We start from the raw sequence: 21,288 nt of genomic DNA, 5'->3' as shown, positions 1-21,288 counted from the left end.
GAACAAGCTTCCCGTCCGTCCCAAAACGATGGATCACCTCGTCACTGCAAGTGCATTGTGCGTAAAAGTTTCCGCGATATCATCGCCGGATCATGATCGATCTCATCATCACTTTACTTACCGCGCTACATCGTTCACTTAATTTGTTTTCACCCGAATCGCGCCAACATAACCAATATTTCTCTCAGCCTGCTCGCGAATCCGGATCCCGATGACTTACAAGTGTGATATAACTCGGGCAACGAGAGTATTATGTTGTCCGCTCCGTTACTTAACTTTCGGGCAAACGAGATCGATACACAGGTGTATATGCACACCCTCTTTGTAGTTTTCAAAATATATTTTGCCAAATTGTAAAACGTTCACTAAATATTGACGCCAACTGACGCCGAAACTCGACGGTGACGAAATTCCCTAACGATTAATGGCATGTACACATGTATTGCGACAAGAAATGACAGCCAATCACCTTTTGTTATATATATGTATCTAGAATAGTATTGGACGAATATTATTTTGTCCTTTCTTTTTAATCGTTTTCTCTCTTTTTTTTTTCCTTTTCTCTTCAACACTTTGTTACAGATCTACATACTTGATTTTTACTTTAAATTTAGAAAATAGCTATATATAATATAGCTAAAATAATGCAGATTATTAATTATTACAAATAATTATTACAAAGAGAGAATATATATATTAGAAATAAATTTAAATGCACAAAATACAATATTATTTTAATAATACTAAATGAGAGAATTAAGCTATGACCACCATTATAATTATATCTTATAATTATATATAATGCAACTTACCATCAATTTATAATTTTTTTTATTTACATCTACATTTTGTATTAAACACTATTGTGTTACACAAATTCAACATGTTGTTCAGAATTCTTAATAACACAAATTATAAAATATAAGAAAATTATTTCTAATATATATATATTCTCTCTTTGTAATAATTATTTGTAATAATCAATACAATGAGAATGTGTAATGATTAAATTACCCTTTTATTGGCTGTGAAATATTTTGCGTTTTTCTCTTAACAGATTTAACCAGCGCTTGCAATTCTGTCGATAGTTTTTCGCTTGTTTTTGGTTTTTTAAATTGTTTATTCTGAAAAATTTAAAATAATTTATATATTAAGTAATGTATAATTGTTGTTAATAAAAATATTTTTTTACTTACATCTGCATGCGCATCATTATCAACTCTCCTCTTTAACTTTTCGTTGACTAAAGCTTCTGTACCCTTTGTCTTTCTATAATGTGAATCTGCGGGATCAATATTGAAGTGATGTGATGTAAACAAAGCAGCAAATCTTGGATCTTTAACGTTAACTTCAAAATCATCATCTTTTATTTCTTCTTGCACATTCTTCTTTTTATTGAGACGTTTTCGTTTGGATTTCGACATGGTAGCATTTTCTTCAATTTGTTTCATATTGAAATGCTTTTTGCCGTCCTCGTTTTGATCCATCAGTAGTAATTCTAATTCGGCTCTACGTTGATTTTCTTCTTGCTCATTCGATGAATCTGCATCAGTAGTTTCCTTATCTTTCTTTTTATTCTTACGAGATGATTTACTCTTTTTAAATTCTTCTGCAAAATATTTATCATTCATATCTACATCAGGTGGCAAAGAGTCTTCTGAATCACTCTTTTGACTTTCCTCTTTAAGCTTATTTTCTTCTCTCTTAGCTTTCTTTTTCGCTTTGCGTTTCTCCAGATATTGCTCAAAAGGCGTGAGTTCTTCTTTATTCTTCATTCTTTCCTTGACCAATTTCTCGGCCTTTTCTTTGGTACCTAAACCCCATGTAAATTCCAATTCGACATCTTTGTTCTTCTTTGCTTCTTCTTCTTCTTCAATAGATTTTAATAAAGATTTATATTTTCCAATTGAATCATTATTTACTTCTGACTCCAAATTATCCTTATTATCATTTTTTTCATTTATGTCTTCCTTTTCCTCTGTAAAATATAACATCAAATATAGATTAAATTAATAACAGCATAATGATCTCACATACCTGAATCATCTTCGCTACCACTTGCTAGATATGTCTGTAGATCGTTTTCGTCGATATCCTGTAATTTTCCAGAATTTAGCTTTTGAGTAAACTCTTGCCTGTTTACATTTGTTTCATCCCATGTTAATTCAACTTTAACTTGTTGTAAAGCCGTTGTCGTAAATTGTCTTGGTTCGTATTTCACAGGTTCTGGTATCTCGGTACATATCTCTTTAGGTTCCTTCAACAAATATTCCATATTTGAAAATTATACGTTTTAACTTCTTAAGACAGATTTGTGTTATATATTTTGCATATTCTGATTTTCATAGATACCTGGTCAAATGTCATATCATTTGGTATGAATCTGAGGTCTAATCTAGTTGCAGTCGATTCATATTCGATACTGTCGCATTCCACATACACTTTATTCGCTGTTTCAGCAGAATCAAACTCGGCAACAGCATAATAGTATTTCAATCGATTCAATTGATACTGTCTCAGCTTCTCCATATGATATGTTGCACCTTCTTCATTCTAAAGAGACAATGACAACAGTTAATGAAAAAACTTACATTAACAAATTGTAGAAAATATTGAAAAAATTCATTTCATACTTCATCCTTGATTTCGTCTTCATTATCAACATCTTTGTTTTTTAGTTCTATTGGCCCACTAATCTCTTCCTCTTTCATTCGCTGCTGACCAAATTCTGATGGATAAATCTAAAAAATTAATAAATTATTATAAAACATTTTATAAAATTAATCTATTAAGACATATATATATATATATAATATAAAATATATAATTTCTAATTAAATTATAATTATTATCATTATTTTATATAATCATCAATTTTATTAATATATATTTATTATTACCATAACTGAATGGATAAGTCCGCCACTAGGTAAGAATGAATTTAACAAAATCATCAAGTCCACAGCACGTATTCTATCCCAATCCATATTACAAATGGCTAATCTATGTGTAATCTCATCTGTTGTCTCAGCTTCCTTATCTAATTCACCCCAATTGTGTTCAATCTCTTCCTCGACGTCTAAAAAAGATTAAGTGCAGATTAAAGATTAAATATGATACATTACTATATATAAATGTGCAATATAAAATAAAATAGTACCACTAGCTTCAGATAATTCTTCTTCCGACGAACTATCAGTCAACAAGACACCTTCACCTCTGGCATAATTCACACTCAGATCTTTCAATCTCTCTTTAATTTCATTTGTAAGTTTGCCACTTTCATTTTCTTTTCTTTTATGCAGCTGTTTTTCATTTTCATCAAAGTCTAATTGGGAAAATCCTTTTTCAACAGATTCAGTCTCGTTTTGATCTGAGGATTCATCATCAGATTTATCATCAGAACATTTCTCTTTTGGTTTAATTAGAAGCAAATCTCTATTACTCGAGACACAATTATCATTACTTTGATCATCTTTACTTTCTTCGTCGGACGAATCTTTTACCGAACTTGACTCGGTTTCTTTCACCGTCTTCTTTTTGCCTTTTGCTTTCTTTAAATTATCCTTTACTTCCTTCTCATCTTTCTTATTAATAGATAGCGTAGATGCATCTTCATCTTCGCTGCTAGATAGATCATAATATTTCCTGAGATCTTCAGTAGTGGTCTGATTAATCGGTCTACCACGTTTATCGATAGTATATTTTACATTAAACTTTTTATCCTTAAACATGCCTTTAAATCGATGGTCAATCTTCACTTTCCTTTCAGCTTTAGGAATGCGTCGAAATTTTGGATCTTTTACAATATGCGCGAAACGCGCATCTTTCAACATTTCATCCATTATTGCTGATATTGTTAATTGTTTTTTTAAATTACAAATATAATAATCTTAATTCTCTCTAAATATTTGTATATACAAAAATGTACAGACGTACACAACTGCGAAATCTCGTGTCCAATACTACACGTGTTTTCGCAACGAATTAGGTTAGGTTAGGTCAGTGTTGCCAAATTCTATGCACTATGTTCTGTGTCTATGCACGCAACACGGGACGGGAAAATACTGGAGAGAGAGCACGAGTCGACGCCGTCGACGGTCGATGTCGATATGCGCGGCGCGTTCGACTTTGACCTTAGCGGCGCTCGCTCGGAATGCGGAATTCGGTACGCGGAGTGGGGGGCGTGGTGGGGGTGGGGGATGCGCGCGCTCACGCGCGGCGCACCGGCGTGCGCATACCCCCACCACGCCTCCCACTTCGCATACCGAATTCCGACATTCCGATTTCCGACGCAGCGCAGCTAAGGTCATAAAAAGTACCCTCCTGCTAAGCTCCAAATGAGATTGTTGGTGAAAATTACACATGTGACAGCACCTTAACAATAAGTGTGTTTCAGTCTTTTATTTTCTTCTATATTCTTTTCGCTATTTATATATAAAAGGAATTTTTTTTAGTAAAAGAAAAAAAATTTAGATAATTATATATATAATTATAGATAATTCTATATAAATAATATATAATTTAATGTTAAAAACATTCATTTGTAAAAAATGCTTTTATATAATTTTTTTCAGATAAATTTATATTATTCCACAGTAATATTAGAATTGACGCATTCTTTACTAAAATATATGTACAGCTTTATCAATATTTAAAGAAATATAATAAAATTTTTAATGTTTTCATTTAAATATGCAATGTCTTTGTAAACACTTTAGTACAGAATGTACAAAATAAATAACATTGGGTGCTTTCCAATTAGCGACACAAGTTTACACAAGTATCATTCTATCTTTTATTATCCTGAATGTAGAAAAAAGACAGAATGACGCTTGTGTCAATTTGTGTCACTAATTGGAAAGCACCCATTGTGTATTATACTATTATAATATCAACTTAATTATATTCATAATTATATTCATATATATATATACACACATATAAATATAAATACAATACAATTTTTTATAGTTTCCACCCTTTCTAAAGAACAATAGCAATTAAATAAAACAGAAAAACTAATAGCTATATAAATGTATACTATTAACAGTTGCAAAATATGTATTGTATTTAATAAATTTTGGAATGTATCTAAGTCAGATATACTATCACTAAGATGATGACTATACATGTGAAAGTCATACCAGCAACTAAAACAAATCCATCTTGTTTGGCTCTTTGTTCTATGAGCCTCATAGTAGTGTTAGAAAGGCCTAAGGTATTACCAATATCTATCAAACGTTTGTGAGCTCCTTTCAACGTTAATCTCTGAGATCTCAAATTATCCAAGACACTGCTTCCCTGATGTAACAGATCGTCTACGCCATGAATGGCGTTGTGCATACTGTTACTATGTTGTACAGTGTGATCGATTAAAATATCCACATGGTCGTTGCTGGTGAATTTTCTGGCCAATAAAGCCTCCCTCTCTGCTTCTTCCCGTTGTTGCCGTATCATACGATGACACAATGAATTTAAGGCAGCGGCGAGATGACGACTATCATATTTCAACTGATCCACTCTCATTTTGGCATTCTGCCTCTGCGACACAGGTCCCTTGAGACATAGTACATCGAGTCGCTCGCAATTGCTAAGGAAAAATACGTGTAAATTTAGTTGTTAGCGGGAACATCGGTTATTATATTACATATAAAAAAACGACACTGCATCGTTTCGATTCTGACTACCTGTTGATAAGATTGAGTTTGCTCTCTATAATTTCCTTCACTTCCTCCAAATCTGCGTTGGACGGTTTTCTCTCCAACTGCGAGAAAAGATGCTGCGTTTCCTGTATTAATTTATTAGTCTGATGATATAGCGTTTCCATATTATTTGCACAGTCCAAATTTGTATTTAATATTTATCAATAATTTCATAAAAATTTTCATACGACTGTCATCATTTACACACTAACCAATGACGTGTACTAACCACGAAACACGAATAAACTACAGAATATATAGAACAGATACTCTACATAAAGGCAATAAACACAAATCTAAAAATGTCGAACTGCATAGGGAAAATATGACGACTGCTGATTGGCTATTCATAAGGACTCTAGGGTGAAGTGCTCCAACGACCAATCAGGACAAAGAGATTCTTGGTCTCCGATTGGACAAATTCTGAACTTTGACGGACGAATTTCCGAACACAATCTAGTATCTGCTCCCTCTGGTGCAGGTGCACTTTCTCAATATTGTTCGCGATCAATGTACGCGCGCTCATCGCCGGTCCGTAAAAATACGTGTGAATATATTATAATAAGCGTCTTTACGTCGTTAATTATCGTCGTTAATTATAAATCTGATCGCGTTGCGTGTACCGACACGGTGATCGCGATCGCGCGCGATCAGATTTTGTAATTAAGGACGATAATCAGATTGACCTCGTCGGCCGCGAATTCTCGCTCAACGTTCGTTTCTCATTCGAAAGCGCGTGACGTCACAGCATCAACTCGAGCCAGCGAAAATTTGCGCACGCGAGTTTACGGATCGCGAGAATAACCGGGCGCTTATCGATCCTAAATCCGCGATTTCTTCGTCGTCAAACATAAAATCTAGTAAAATGTGTAGTGGTTAATTCGGGAATATCGGCGATTCCTGAGTGCGTCGCGGGGGAAGTCGCCGTCGTCGTTCGATAAGTGGCGTTGAAAAAAGCGGCGACGCGAAAATGGAGCATCGGTTTCATTCGCGCGCGAATATAATAGCTAAAATCCGGGCGTCGCCGCGCGTCGCGAACGAAAAAAAGTAACGCGAGTGCAAGTGCTTTTCTTCTACGAGGAGGAGGCCCGGGGTGGCATCGGGTAACGGCGGAACAACTATACTGGTAAATAATTTATTTATTATTTATTTTATTACACTATATTATTTATTATTTTTTATTTAAGTTTAATTAAATATATATTCATATTTGCATGGCACATTTTTTATGCATTATTTGTAATATAGAGTATTATATAATATTTGCTTTTATTTTTACACAAAAGAGGACAATAAGGAGGAACGAAGGAAGAAGAGAGGAAGAAAGGAGACCCGGGGACGGCATCGGGCAATTACAGTTTACAATTCCGCTGCTGAGCATCGTATCGGTGAGTCTCAATTTTTATTTAAATTTTGGGTAATAATTTTATGATGAAATCTTCTCCGATTTCGAGAAAAAGAAATCGCTGTGATTTTGCGCCCATCGACGAAACGTTTTGCATTCAAAATTTTACGTAATTATAATATGAATTATTTTAGTTAAATTATATATATTGTGTTGAAAAACCAGCGTTACGAATCTGAACAATATTTCGTAACAGAGAATTTTCAAATTATTAACATAACACAAGAGCTAAAATATAATGTTTATTTCTGTGTCTGTACGATTCAAATACCAAATGTTTTGTAAATCTGTCGATATTATTGATAATTGATTAATGTTTTTAAACTCTTATCATTGATGATCGGTTATATCTTTATTTTTCTTGCGTACTTCTTTGATAAAGATGAACATTTCATTTTTGTTAAAAGTAAAAGCACGCATAAACTTACAATGCAATACGTATAGACATATATATAACGATTTGCACATTTATTCTAATTATAAAAAAAGAACATTAAAACATTATTAAAAATATATTTAGATTATCATAAATGTTTTAATAACTTCTTATATGAATCGTGTGATTAAATTTTAATTAATATTAAAATTAACATAAAAAATTTAACAATTTATGTTAATATTTATCATTATTAATAATAGACAGAAGAAATATGTTCTTGAATCGCTTCTAGATTTGCATTTTCATCGGATATACTATTTTTTATTTCACGAATCTACATTTTAGAATTCGCAAATGAAATTTGTTTGCATTCGTTTGTAGAGGAGCACTAAAGTTGCTCGTTATCCCATTTGTGTACGTATGCAACTCTTTCGGTACCGTTATGCACTAAAAATAGAAAATGCTATAGCAAGTTAAAGCGCGCGAAGCGTCTTTTCCTGCGTCCTCAGGAATCTCGATCATCGTTGACGACATGCTTGGATATTTCTTTCGCTTGTCATAAATCATACACGGCGACACGGTACGTCATATAGTATAGTGGCTATTAGTTATTCCGTAAGACAGGAAAATCTATTATAAGGTATGCGTAATAATTGGGAACGTGAAAGGGAAAAGATACTGACGTGATTTACAATGTAGAATAATCCATTAATAAATTATATACGATAAAAAATTATACGATAAAATCATCGCGCTGTTTTTTTTTTTTTTTTTCAGAATACTTTTGACTTCGATGCCTTTTGTATTGAAATTTTTTTTATGAATACGAAATTATTTTAGAGACTTTTAAAAGTCAAGAAAATATCAATTTCTAATAAATCGATAAATTTAATTCTGCGCGAACTTGAAATTACCTCGTATATTGTCTAACTATTAGTTAAACTAATTAGGCAACGTGTAATTATTAGAAATATGGAAGGACAGGAAAAGAGTTTATATACAATGACAAGACTTACAATGTATAATAATCTAATAATAAATTATAAATACATGAATGCATGTTACAACTATAAATACAAAAGGTAAAAAAAATGAGGAGAAGTATCCATCTAGATATATCGTGCGTACATCTACGCGTTCAAAATTTATTCTTTCCTTAGACACGAGCCGGGCGATTGTCGATAGTTTAATCGAAACGATTGACGACGCGATCTTAAATTAGCATATTACATCACTCTTCGTAATTGGATGCTGGAACGCATCGATATCTTTTAAATGGTACTTTTCGATTTGCATTGCATTCACAAAGATGAGGAAATTCTCGTATAGAATCGCAATCATTACGATGCTTGCTCATCTCGATATCGACTTTCGGCTGCTGCGCGCATCTCGTCGTCCTCGCGAGAGAGCGAAGATGCGCGAGATGCTCAAGTTGAGGGGACCCACGAAGTAACGGTACATTACAGACTCATCGGAATTCACAGTACGCTCTCTCTATTCTCGACGTACGTATGTACGATGCAGGTTTTGTTACGAAGTCCGGTTTCTTCCTGGAGAGCTCGCGCAAACGGGGCAATGCGCCGTTTCAGAGGGAGAGACTCTAATTGCGATACAAGCTATAAACAGGAAGTAGTGCGCCTGCTTTTGCCCCCGTGCATCGTCCTGATGATCTTGACCCTTTCTCTCTCTCTCTCTCTCTCTTTTTTTTCTCTCTCTCTCTCTCTCTAGGTCAGCAGGCTGAAGCCGATATCGTGTCGGCGGTCATGATGACACACACTAATGGCAATTGGAGAACACTTATTGCATTTATTATTGCAATTGCTACTGAGTGTTCGACTCGATTTATGCGCATTTTAGCTATAATGATATTTTAATACAGACTTTAATTAGCGACTTATTTTGATCGATTTGTCGAAAAAGAATTACAAGATAGATAAATAACAGAAGAAAAATAATAAAAGATTATATATTGATTATCCTTCGCGTGTTAAACAAATTTACATATGTAATTACAGAAAGGTACTTCTCGATGAGCAATAAAAATATGACATTTTGGATTAAATTATCGCGGAGGAAACGTTATATATATACTTTACTAAAATTAAATCTCGCCGTTGTTGTGTCCCTTTTTTTTTGTGCAACCTATAGTATTAACTTTGTGTCCGGGTTTCGCCGTCCGTCAGATATCCTCGAACGGCACGAAAAATCTGGTCGAACAAGACGCTGATTACATAATGTGAGATATGTCGTAAAGATAAATTACATAGCGACGATCGCCCGTTCGGATAGGTCGCAGTCCTCAACCGATTCCGCAAAACGCGTTCAACTTATTGCGATATAATAGCACGCGTGATATAACTTTATGACGACGTAAAACGCTTAAGGGAGCCGGTGGACGACGCTCCTCCCGTCACCAGACGGATACCCAAGCTCATCTGAAACGCTATTTGCACCTGCTCGAAACCGGCTCAGGGAGGCGGCGAGTCTAGTGAACTCGATCGAATTCCGAGACCGGATTCCGCGAAACGCCGCGGCCGTCCACTGTCCCGATTTGCTTTTTCATTTGCCGGCGGAATAAATGTCCTTTCGAGGTTTTTGGCACGAGAAAGAGAGAAGGATGAGAACAGGGAGGATGCTGACTCAAACCGTATTTGCGCTTCAACTATCTGGAGTGGATGGAAACATTTTGTACTATGATCGATGTTATTAGAGTATATATATTGTTTTCTGTCGAGCTATCGATAAATTATCACAGTTGAACGGTTCATAGCAAGAGTAGAATAATTTTCCATTATTTGTAAAGTTTATTTTAAATATGAAACGTAAAATAAACCTTGCAAATATTATAATTTATTCTTGCTTTGAACTGCTTAATTTCAACAAGCAATGTATTTTATTTTTTCTATGAAATAAGCTTATTTACACGTTTAATTTAAATTTAAGTCTTTGTTTTTCTTTAGGTAGAAAAATTTTTTAAAAGTTGTATCAAGAGATTTAATTATAGTAATTTAATTTATAGTAAAAAAGAGCGTTGAAAGTATTAAACTAAAAAAATAGTTTTCCATATTTTAGGCGTGTAAATTATATAATATCAAATTCCTTTATGATATTATTTGCTGTATTTTGTATTTTTATAGTGAAAAAATATTTACATAAAAAAGCAAAGTATAAAATGCATGTAATATTTTTTTTAAATAGTATGAAGAGTAAATACGGTTCGAGTATTTGATGAGTAGACTGATTCGTCGAATATTAGCCCAGAAAAGTATTCGAAAGTCTTGAAGTGATGGTTATGTAAATTCGTAAAAATTTATCATCGATGAAATCCATCAACTGTGTCAACAGTCTTGTCTTCCGTAGTTCGCGTCAGACGATGGATTATTTCGTTGCACATTATAATAGTTCGTCCAGATCTTATGAATTGAAATGCAATGTCACAAATGCAATACAACGCAAAGACACTGCAACGAAGAGTGATTCTTTGCTAGAAATATTTCTTTCAAGAAATCTTCATTGTATTATAATTGCGGTCTATAATTAACTCATTATTAGCCAGGCTTTCCATTTCGTAATTTTTTAATTTTATTTTGACAAAACATCTGATTTCCAATTCTAAAGTTAGCAGAAATTTCCACAAATCTTCCTGATTACAAAAATATAATATAATAGAGAAAAATAGTTTATATTTAAGAAAAAATATATCGTAATTCGATTATATCTGACAATCGATTAAAGGAAATAAATCATAAATTTTATAACTACGAAGCAGTATCTTTTCGTAAAAAAGGAGATATATTCATTTCGTGCCACACATTTATCAGATTTCTCTAAGAAATAAATCTAGCGTCGTATCGATGAGATTGCCGAAGATATCATTCGAGGATCTTGGCGCGAAATCGCTCTATACCATTCCGGTAAAAGGCAAATTGTTAGCAGCGAATCCCCTCGTTTCGGCGGAGAGACAGTCCGTGATGCTTGTGACACTTGTGACATTTGACGAATAAGATTAGAAGCTCGGTACAGCCGGTGGCGTGTCGGTGGACGAGCTCGCCGTATTTCTCGGCTTGCAAACGCAACCGCTCTCTACCAGCACGTAATCCTGGCCGGTCAAGGTCACTGGACCCAGAGGAATCACCAGAAACAGGTACGGTACGTAGGTTTGCGTGCATTCGCCGTGAACCACGTCGCATTCCTTCGATCTGAAACAACGACCGATGAAAGATTCTAGTGGGTTCGTTCACCGGACTCGATGAGGAACTGTTTGGAGTTGTGTTTCCGCGGTATTCGAATACATAAGCATCGCTGATATAACTTCGGATATATAATAGACTTTGACAGCTTCGAGATGCTTGTAAAATTACGGAAAGTTGTATGGTGTACGGTTGCGTGACATTCGCAAGAGATGGTTTTTTTAAGACAAAAAAGAGGAAGATCTTTTTAAATATATTCTCACGTGGCTTAATATATATGTTAATTCGAATCTGAAATTTTTCAAATGTGTATATTTTGATAGACGTTTCCTTTTTAGTAAAAGTTTGAAATATTCTTTGTATTTTGGTAAAAATCGCGAGTGAGATTTCAACTTTAGTTGCATTATTGATTCAATATGTACGTATACATCTTTGCTTATAATTAGCGATGTTTTATACTAGACGAGCTACGTTTGAGTTATCTTTAGGAAGGAATTTCGTGTAAAAAAAAAGTCTTCAAAAGTAGGTGTATGTCGATCACGAACACACAGTCGTAAACCAGTTCAGCCTACTGTGCCACATTCGAATTAATTTAGCGAGCAGGCCCAAGTGAATTTCAATCTGGTCCGATGTCCCGCTGCTTTCTTATAAATCACTGTTTAAAATTTCGTGCGATATATCGCGTCGATAAATATTGACCACAAGCACGAATCCCATCTACATAAATTAACTGCAGAAATCGTATTGTATACCTAGCAATAAGGCGCCTACACAGGGTGTCTCAAATCATCAGATATTTTACAGATGAATTCGCAATCAATTTTTGCTTTGCCAAAATTTCCAGGCAAGTCTGACAAAGATATTTTTTTTTTAATGAAAACATTTGTCATGTAGAGAGTGAGCAGTCTGTTTAGAAATCTAAATAAATTATAAAATATTTTTTTTAGATTAATTTTAGACCAAAAAACAGGCTTGCTAAAAAATTTAATGCAAATTATTATATATGGTGAATGCAAAAATTGATTTCAAATTCTCCAAAAGTCTCAGTTATATACGATACTCACTCGCAGACTTCGAAGACAACCTGTTGCAAGAGATCAGGGAACTTCTGAACGATCGTTACCGGTTGTCCACTAGTGAGGCTGATGCCGTACATAGGTGCCGTGGTGTTGTACCTCGTTTTGCAGAGTCTGGCGGGCGAACCGCAACTTTCCTTCGCGGAAAATGAACGGCCTGAAAACCCAGTGACGATTACTTCGTCGCTATAATTTTCTGCCTTATATAATACGCAATTATAATAACATGCATTATAATGTACTTGACACTGGTTATCATATTTTCTATATGCTATACTCTTATAAACGCAAATATCTATATTTAACATATAACGTTATTGCGGTTTATCGACAGCACCAGAACGTTATAATACGGTATATTGTGAGATGGTCCCGTAATAGTACGGGATTGGTCCCTATGAAATTACGAAGATTTAAGCAGCATCATGCCAATCTATTAAATACTTCATTATATGTCAATTTCTTTCCATAGCGCGCGAAAAATATCATTGCTTAAGTTTCGATTCGCTATTGTATTGGGACCAAAGATAAAATTACAGATAATAAAAACTTGCTTCTCTCTCTCTCTCTCTCTGAATAAAATAATATATCTTTTTTTTTACGAAATTTTTATAGAAGAAATTAACAATATTTTTTTTTGTGTAAATAACATGTATATATATTCTTATATATTTAATTCTTTTAAATATTGAAATATAAATCTGTAATGATTGATTTATTGAGGTATAGCAATACTGTATCAATTTTTTTTTGCTCAAACTCGGCACAACTATCGAACGATTAATATTTCCGATTGAATTTGCCGTCGTTTAATAATTGAATCAAGATTCGCTCTCGGAATCAGCGGTCTTCGTCGGGGATACATCCCGAGGAACATACATGTATGTACACTCGAAACGACGAGTGGGTCGTCGACGAGTCCCGTTATGAACACAACGATAACTGTATTGGCCGGATAACACGGTGCCTTATTACCCGGTCCCGGAGTTGGTGCACCTACTCGATTATCGAGAGGATCGAGCACCTGGATCCCGCGACTTCCCACAATCGGAAAACTCATCGCGGCTGATCATCTCTACGGTCGCGCAAATTTCGCAGAAACCCCGACGACGATCGGTCAGGGAACACGAAGCGATTGGAAGCGGGTTTTCGTGTCATAAGGACAGCTGCATAACTCAAGGCTGCAGGGCACCACGAGCAAGCCGCGATCGTAAACGGCTGTACATGTCGGTCGTGGTATCTACCTTATTCGCGACTGGCCGTTCTAATTTTTGTGAAGGCCTCAAACATCAAGCGTCGCGAATTTTTTCCAAGCTTGTGTGGGAATAGTGTCGTTTTACGCAAATATTAAAGCAAATATACGTACGCGCGCCTCTCGGATAATTTGCATTCCCAGCAATTCCGCATTTGATTGAGTAAGATTTTACGATAGATCCTAGAATCTCAAGATCCGTTTTCAATTGGAAGTTTATTTATTTTTTTTTTTATTCAAACATAATGCTTTCGATAAGACTGTAAAAGATGTAGTATTTATACTTTCTACATGTATGTTTACACGTACAGATAGTAATTTAATTATATATATTTAATCTATAGATTGCATTAAACTCAACTTTGTTAAGAAAATTGATAGCATACATTGCTTTCTTCGAAATTAAAGAAGAGAAAGAGAGAGAAGTAATAAAATTTATTATTTGTATTAATTTGTGCTATTTTTATATTTTTATTCGTATAGACTATCAAAGTCTTTGTAGTAATTAATAATTTTCAGACTTTTTATTTCCGTAGATTTTCAATCTCGATTTATATTTAATAAAGATGGAAAAATAACTTATTTGTTTATATATTCAAAAAAAAGAAAGGCATGATCAATTTTATATATACATTGAACTTCCGTTCATAATTCGAATATGCACGTAAATCGATTAATGAGAGATTAACGAGTTTATGAACACAATTTCTCTAGCGGATCATAGTTCTCTATATCGAGGCATTTATTTAAATAAAAATATTAAAAATATCGTAATTTTCGTGCGCGAATGTGCTATTTTGGAGGGGCATGATAAAGCAAGATTAATGTCTCGCGCGATTTGGAAGCAGCAGGAAACACTGCGTGTTCAGATAAAACGTGCGGAACACACGTTGCGTTCAAACACGCGGGCTCACCGTTCCGGGAATTTCCGGCGATGGAATAGTCTCCGCGGGCCGTTTTGTAATTGTACAAAAGAGCCTGCCTTGTCCGTTCAGGATCAATCGTCCGTGACTGTCCGTGCGATCGCGCGGTTCGACTACTGCCCGACCAAAGGTTCTTGAAGCTCCTCGATATCGCGGTTCTGCAAGAACGGTACATATACTACCCGTTGCACTCGCTGTCTTTAAAAGAGCCATTACATATTTTTCTCCTATACGCTACCAATTGATTGGTATTTAAATATAGCCTGATTTTTAAACTAAAGTCTAATGAGTCTCTCAACATCGTACTTAAGTTATTCATTTTCCTACTAGAAAGATTAAAGTGGAAAATCGCGAATAAAATATTTATACGTTAAATATCTATTTCTAGTATAAATGGTTTGATTTTTTATTTAAAATTATTGATAATAGCGATTTGCAGATTGATTATACATATGAATGTAAATTATCAAATATGAATTTTTAATGCATTCTACTTTTCTGATTCCTGCATTCTACTTTTCTGAGATTTTCTGGGTTACAAATTCGTTTTAATCATAATTTAAAGATATAAAAACTTGCCACTTACGAGGGATATTCCATATTATTTGGTCCTATACAGTCATTCGGATCGGTGAGTGCGTCGCCCCAAACATATTTTAGACCTAGGCCGTTGCCCTCGCATTTCTTGGCGTCATATGCATGCGTAAACGCCGTGATAATAAGTATCAGACCGAGATACCTGGACATCTGAAATCAAAAAGAAAGTATACATATTAGAGATTACGTTTAAATATTTTTACATGCATTTTAGAAATGCAACACCCATACAAATAATTGGATATGTTTCATGACGTATTCCCTTTTTGACATATTTTTAATATATTGAAGAATTTTTATACCGATCTTTATTTTGAAAATTTGAAAAATCATTGTCGACTTCAGCTTCTTGACGCATAGCTTATGCATAAAATAAAATTATGCGTATATAAATTTTAGCTTGAAACATAATGATTTCGACGGACAATTAATTTATTAGTTTTTATTGCCTAATTGAATCATGTTTAAAGTAATAGCGCGTGGATATATATAGATATATTTTACGTTAAATCTCTCTTACGTATACATATTCTAATATTTCATTCGCAGAGTGGTAGACCGCAAACGTAATAACGTGACAGCGGCATTAGATAAAGTGATAGTCGCGTCGGGAGAAGCGAATGCTACGCGTTGCAAGCGAAATCTTGCCGGCAAAGGACATTATCTTTTTGTTAATAAAGATTGATATCGCTGGCGATGTGAACTGTGAAGCTGCGTCAGCGTGCGTAGGCAGGATAAGCACGAAGAACGCACGAGCGAGCGAGCGAACGATCTTAGAACTCGAGTTCGCAAGAGGTCAAGAGCAAGAGTAAATGACACAAGCAGGTGTGAGCATACTTTATATAGCCTGGCAGAAAATTTCGCAATAGCTTTCTGAATCAAAACAGTTGTGTGGAGCCGTAAGTCAGACTGCTTTCGACAGACATTCTTCAAAGACAATCTTATTGTTAGAGAACGTATATAATCAATATATAAATATTCTTATACCAAAAAATGATTTACACTTATTCTCATGATGAGAGCTATCGATATCAACAAATATAACGTCGAATGAAAGAGGGATACAAAATTTTATTTTATAGATAATTTTTCAAAAGATAGAAAAAACGTGATTAAATTTTTTTTATATAGTTAAGTTTTTATTTGTTCATTTTGTTAACAATAAGCCATTTGAAAGTGATTACGAAGTGATTAGTTTCTTCTGGGATTTCTTCTCTATAAGATTCTTATATATTCGCCGCAAAAAGACTATTATTTTACCGAGAAGCGGATATATTATAGCTGATTCCCGTTTGCATTCAGTCATATTTTCTCAGTAATCGCGATGCATATATCGCTCTAATTAATCCTGTTTACGGTACGAGCACCGTACGTACGCGTAAGCGACGAGTAATTTGATGTAACGGATGATCGTCGGTTCGCCTTCGGGAAATCACCGGTTCTTACGGGGCTCGCTATCATTTCCCTCTCGGAATTCGCGTCGAAAGGATTTCCGTTTCGCAGGTGAAGTTCACCGTGAAAAAAAATCGCGTCGACCAGGTATTCTTTTTCCTTTCGCGGCGCTTCGTACATGAAAATATGAAAATTGCAATGTTTGCGAGGGAGAGAGAAAAAGAAAGATATAGATGAAAAGATAGAGAGAAAGAGAGTAAACGCGACTTAAGAATAATTAATTGCGAATAATTAATCGCATAATCGATGCACGATTCCCTATATGCAGTTCGGGGTTTCTAGGTTGCTGGAAATCCGTTAGACGTGCTTATGTATTCGCTATTATACGACGAGTGAAAGCGATTGGAAAGAAGCTCGTTGATCGCGTATTTTGATTGCGATTTTCATATGTATACCGGTGCCCGCGTTACCAACGCGGAATAATAAGCGAGGAATATTGCTTTTCAACGTGCGCGCGTTGATCCGAGTCCTCGTCTGGCGAACGCAATTAACCTTGACATGATTAAGAGGTACTGACCAGCGATCACATAGATCCGCTTTTCTTTTAAAGAGAAGAACAATTTTTAAAAAAAGTTATAATGACATTTGAGCCTTAGATATATTTTTAAATATCATGTGCAAGTCGTTTTAATTTTTAAAAGTCTGATAATATTTTTACGATTTCTCGATGGACCACAGTTTCTTTCTCCCTTGACTTGATAATTAATATCATGATGACTTTTATTTGAAAAAAAAATTTTAATCAAAGAAGTTTAAACTTCTATATTTCTATTAGTCTTTCAAAAACGATAAAATTCTTTATTTGATAGATTCTCTAGCAAAAGAAATGTATACTTTTATAATGTATATAAAAAATTAATATGTTACATAAAAATCGTCTAGAATTATCAGATTTTCGCAATATTATCGAATCGTTATTAATTAAAAGTGCATAAGTCGATAAAAAATCTCGAAAAAAAAATATTGTGATAGAAAGAACGATTTGGCTACACTTGACAGACGCACTTCAATAACAAGCTCACAGAGAGAGAGCAAGGAAATCATTAGTGGATACCGTCCAAGGTTGGTCAATGGCCGTGACCGTCGAGAGCGGCCATGTGCGTTCGCGCACATATATACCTGTTACCTCGACAAATCCTTGATCCTCAGCATTGATTCTCCTCGATCTCTCTCTCCTCTATCACGTATATATATATCCGCGTAATCGTAATACGGTTTACAAACTCTACGAATTGAGTTCCATTAACGATATCGAAGAGAAAATTGGTACGCGGAGATCGATGAACCGTTATGGCCGCGCGCATGAAAAAAGCGCTCAAGATGTATGTGTTGATGTTAAGAGTTCGAAAGAAGGACAATAATTGCCGGTACGGCTACGTGAATGAATCCGCGCAACAATCAGAGGATGATTACTTCTCGTTATACGGGCCAAAGTTCTCCTACCCCGGGGAGTCCGTGCGCGAACCTGATTACTCTTTCCGCTCCATCGCTCGCTTTTGACATTATCCCCGTCCTGGGAGCGAAACAACGACCGGAGCCGTGTTTCTTTTTGCGGACGCGAAAAAGACGCTCGATCAGCGCTCGATTAATGTTAACGATTAATCAAAGTCCCGTCGGCGCTTCCCGTAGCGCGATTCATTTTGCGGATCGGGAAAGGGTCGATCGTAGAAAGAGAGAGGCAGCGAGAGAGAGAGAACTAATTCGATCTCGCGACCGTGTCTTCCGTTCCGATACGTCCCGCTGTATAACGTTACTTACTCCACCGTTGCGACCTTGCGGTTAATTAAAAGCGTTCTCACGAGCTCTTGGATCTGCGATGCCGATCGGTCGAACGCGCGCCGGGTCTTTTTACGGTCTCTCGCTCCGCCCTGGATTTTCGCACGAGAATCACGGGTGAGACGGATCGCGCATACGCGATTTTGTACATCTAGTTTCGAATTTACACGATACTCTGTCTGGTCGAGATTCCGAGAGAATACGAATCCGTTAATGAGAAAGAAATTTCACAGACGCGAATCGGGATGTCGATGAGTTGACAAATTTGGAATATCGAAATATTGAAACTTTTTTACACGCACATATTCTCTCCCGTGATATGAATTTATGAATTAATAGTTTATTTTTTTTGTATAATTTATTTAATATATAATAATATATAATAATTTATTTTTTTATTTAACACATTGCGTTAATCCGGACATAGAATCACTCAGAAATTCCATACAATTTCCTATATTTTCGTATTTGAGAGAATTTTTATCAAAGCAAAGTTAATTAAGGCAGCACCAGCAAATTATAGATTTTTTAGTTAAATAATATCCAATTTAATAAAAAAAATTTTATTATGTCAAAATATGCCTGGGTAAATGATTATCAAGAGGAAGCGACGTGCACGTGGGAATCGTCTGAACTCGCGATCGAAAGATTTCCGCCGGCTCCGCGCTGGCGGCGATTTCGGATGGGGACGTTACGATTATTCCAAGCAAAAATTTCTCACGTCATTCTGTAATTCTCTTCTCGGCTGGATATAAAAATGTATTATTAATGATCAAATTAAACTGTGCGATCAAATTAAATTAAATTCAATTAAAACTGCCCTTTCTGTTCCTCTTCTCATTCTTACGACATACGATGGATTAACGTTGTAAGTCGTAGAATACATTCTCAAGAAATATATTTTATAAACAGATTATATATATTTTCTATATATTACATTATCGTTTTAATAAATTCGATAATTAATAAGATATTCTGTTCCTTACACGTCTATCCACGTTGCAAAAATGAAACAATTTTGGCAATCATTGAAGTGAAATAAAGAAAAATATTTAAGATTTGAAATTAAATTTTCCTTTATCAGCAGTACATGATAATTATAATTAATAAAATATATTTTCTGTGATTAATGAGAAGTTGGATTAAGGAACGAATTCACGCTTTTGCCTGCTTTAAGGAACAGATGGTCTCTATGGTCCATATGCGTCAACAAATCTAACGGTAATGTTGAATCGTCCAAAACGTCGTTTTCTCTTGTATGTAAGTCGGATTTTATCGAGGGTACTTGGGTTTACTTATCCTCTTACTCTTATAACGGTATACATGTTTCGGTGATTCATTTTGTGAATAAATTATTATAACTGTCGTATCGCGTGTGAGACTGAAATTCTTTCTCGATCTTGCGGCCGATGTTATATGAAATGAGCAATCGCATATTTGTTTCATTTTATAAGAGTATTTTATAAAAGGCAAATGAAAAATAAATTCACATCAGATGCAATGCATTTTTTACGTTAAACCACACATACACACTTTCAAAAATTAATATCAGTAAATCCTAGTCTAAGAAAATTTAAAGAATGTAAAGACTTGATTTAATTTGGCAAGTCAACATTTTTTATTCAGTATCAGTATCAAAAAATATATGTAACTCAGTTTCGTTTCGCATTTTTCTTGTCGATCACTGATTATGTTGATGGCAAGAAGAATTTTTGACCAATAGTCTTTATAAGAAGGGGAAGCGAGATTAAATTATAATTTCGCACAAAACAATTCTGTCTCGAGAACAATTCGCAATCTGCAGCATAGCTAAACGTCATGAATTTTATGTGTTGGATAATGAACTTTCGAGCACCCGGCCTCAGACTGCATCGTGCACTGTCATGAATTGTCTGTCTTGAAACGTTTCAACTCGTCTACCTGTGCCCGCATAGATTTTTTGCGAGGGATGTTTGTGACCAATCTATACACGTGCTAACTTAGACCCAAGACATTATTCTTTGTCGCAAACTCTTGGCAAACGAATTTTATAAACTTCACGAAAATCGATCAGCGCTGATAATGTTTAAATTAAAATTTAAAAAAATTTATTTGCTAGGCGCTATTACTCACCGTGAGGAACATTTGTTTCGGTTGCGTTACAAGTCCTTTCTCGGCCCGTCCGGCGACCTCTACGTTACATTAAAATTGACCGGAACGTCCTCGAGATATATCGGATAAGTATAAAAAAAAAAAATAAATATCGAAAAAAGGGAATATGAAAATTGGGGCACACAAGTCTCTCGTTTTCTCTCTTTCTCTCTTAAGCACCGTTCATGTCACTGCACCGGATGTCGAGTGAGGTCGAGCACCTCCGTCCTCGCAGGTGGATGTCCAGAAGTTGACTGTAGAATCGTAAGTAACCGCTCTCTGTGCTTGGGTAGCGAGCCGGGGCGAAAGAGGGGACCTCTCTTTCTCTCTCTTTCTCTCTGGCTGAGAATACTGGCCCCTATTCTGCCTCTAAACCTTTTTCCGCCTTCTGATGAAGAAAGAT

General features: G+C 35.2%; 4 protein-coding genes across 6 annotated transcripts in view; 1 reads left to right on the top strand and 3 right to left on the bottom strand.

Annotated features, from left to right (window-relative positions):
- Window positions 1-298: 298 nt before the first annotated feature.
- LOC145944175 (ESF1 homolog) lies at window positions 299-4,447 on the bottom strand. The gene is made up of 8 exons (XM_083052345.1): window positions 3,161-4,447; window positions 2,901-3,079; window positions 2,634-2,741; window positions 2,353-2,553; window positions 2,038-2,257; window positions 1,197-1,978; window positions 1,015-1,124; window positions 299-414 (listed from the first exon to the last, which is right to left on the bottom strand). The coding sequence occupies exons 1-8, from the start codon at window positions 3,843-3,845 to the stop codon at window positions 366-368; spliced, it is 2,334 nt and encodes a 777-aa protein (XP_082908471.1). The 5' UTR covers window positions 3,846-4,447; the 3' UTR covers window positions 299-365.
- A 599-nt stretch (window positions 4,448-5,046) lies between these two features.
- On the bottom strand, window positions 5,047-5,932 carry Membrin (Golgi SNAP receptor complex member 2). Its single transcript, XM_083052348.1, has 2 exons — window positions 5,691-5,932; window positions 5,047-5,593 (listed from the first exon to the last, which is right to left on the bottom strand). Exons 1-2 carry the CDS (start codon window positions 5,828-5,830, stop codon window positions 5,095-5,097), a joined length of 639 nt encoding a protein of 212 aa, XP_082908474.1. The 5' UTR covers window positions 5,831-5,932; the 3' UTR covers window positions 5,047-5,094.
- Window positions 5,933-6,246: 314 nt separating this feature from the next.
- LOC145943885 (uncharacterized) overlaps window positions 6,247-21,288 on the top strand; it is a 320,534-nt gene continuing 305,492 nt past the window's right edge. For all 3 annotated transcript variants that reach the window (XR_014426591.1, XR_014426592.1, XM_083051785.1), the window contains exons 1-2: window positions 6,247-6,831; window positions 6,992-7,093. The gene's annotated coding sequence lies outside the window, so the exon portion shown is untranslated. The remainder of the gene's footprint in view (window positions 6,832-6,991; window positions 7,094-21,288) is intronic.
- On the bottom strand, window positions 8,454-21,128 carry LOC145943811 (uncharacterized). Its single transcript, XM_083051650.1, has 5 exons — window positions 20,868-21,128; window positions 15,517-15,677; window positions 14,922-15,088; window positions 12,744-12,912; window positions 8,454-11,688 (listed from the first exon to the last, which is right to left on the bottom strand). Exons 1-5 carry the CDS (start codon window positions 20,877-20,879, stop codon window positions 11,496-11,498), a joined length of 702 nt encoding a protein of 233 aa, XP_082907776.1. The 5' UTR covers window positions 20,880-21,128; the 3' UTR covers window positions 8,454-11,495.

This window comes from Prenolepis imparis, unplaced genomic scaffold (genome assembly GCF_030444845.1).
Source record: "Prenolepis imparis isolate NDT839.2.m4 unplaced genomic scaffold, iyPreImpa1.0 SCAF_12, whole genome shotgun sequence".
Lineage (NCBI taxonomy): Eukaryota > Metazoa > Arthropoda > Insecta > Hymenoptera > Formicidae > Prenolepis > Prenolepis imparis.
This window is presented reverse-complemented; position numbering and strand designations above follow the sequence as displayed.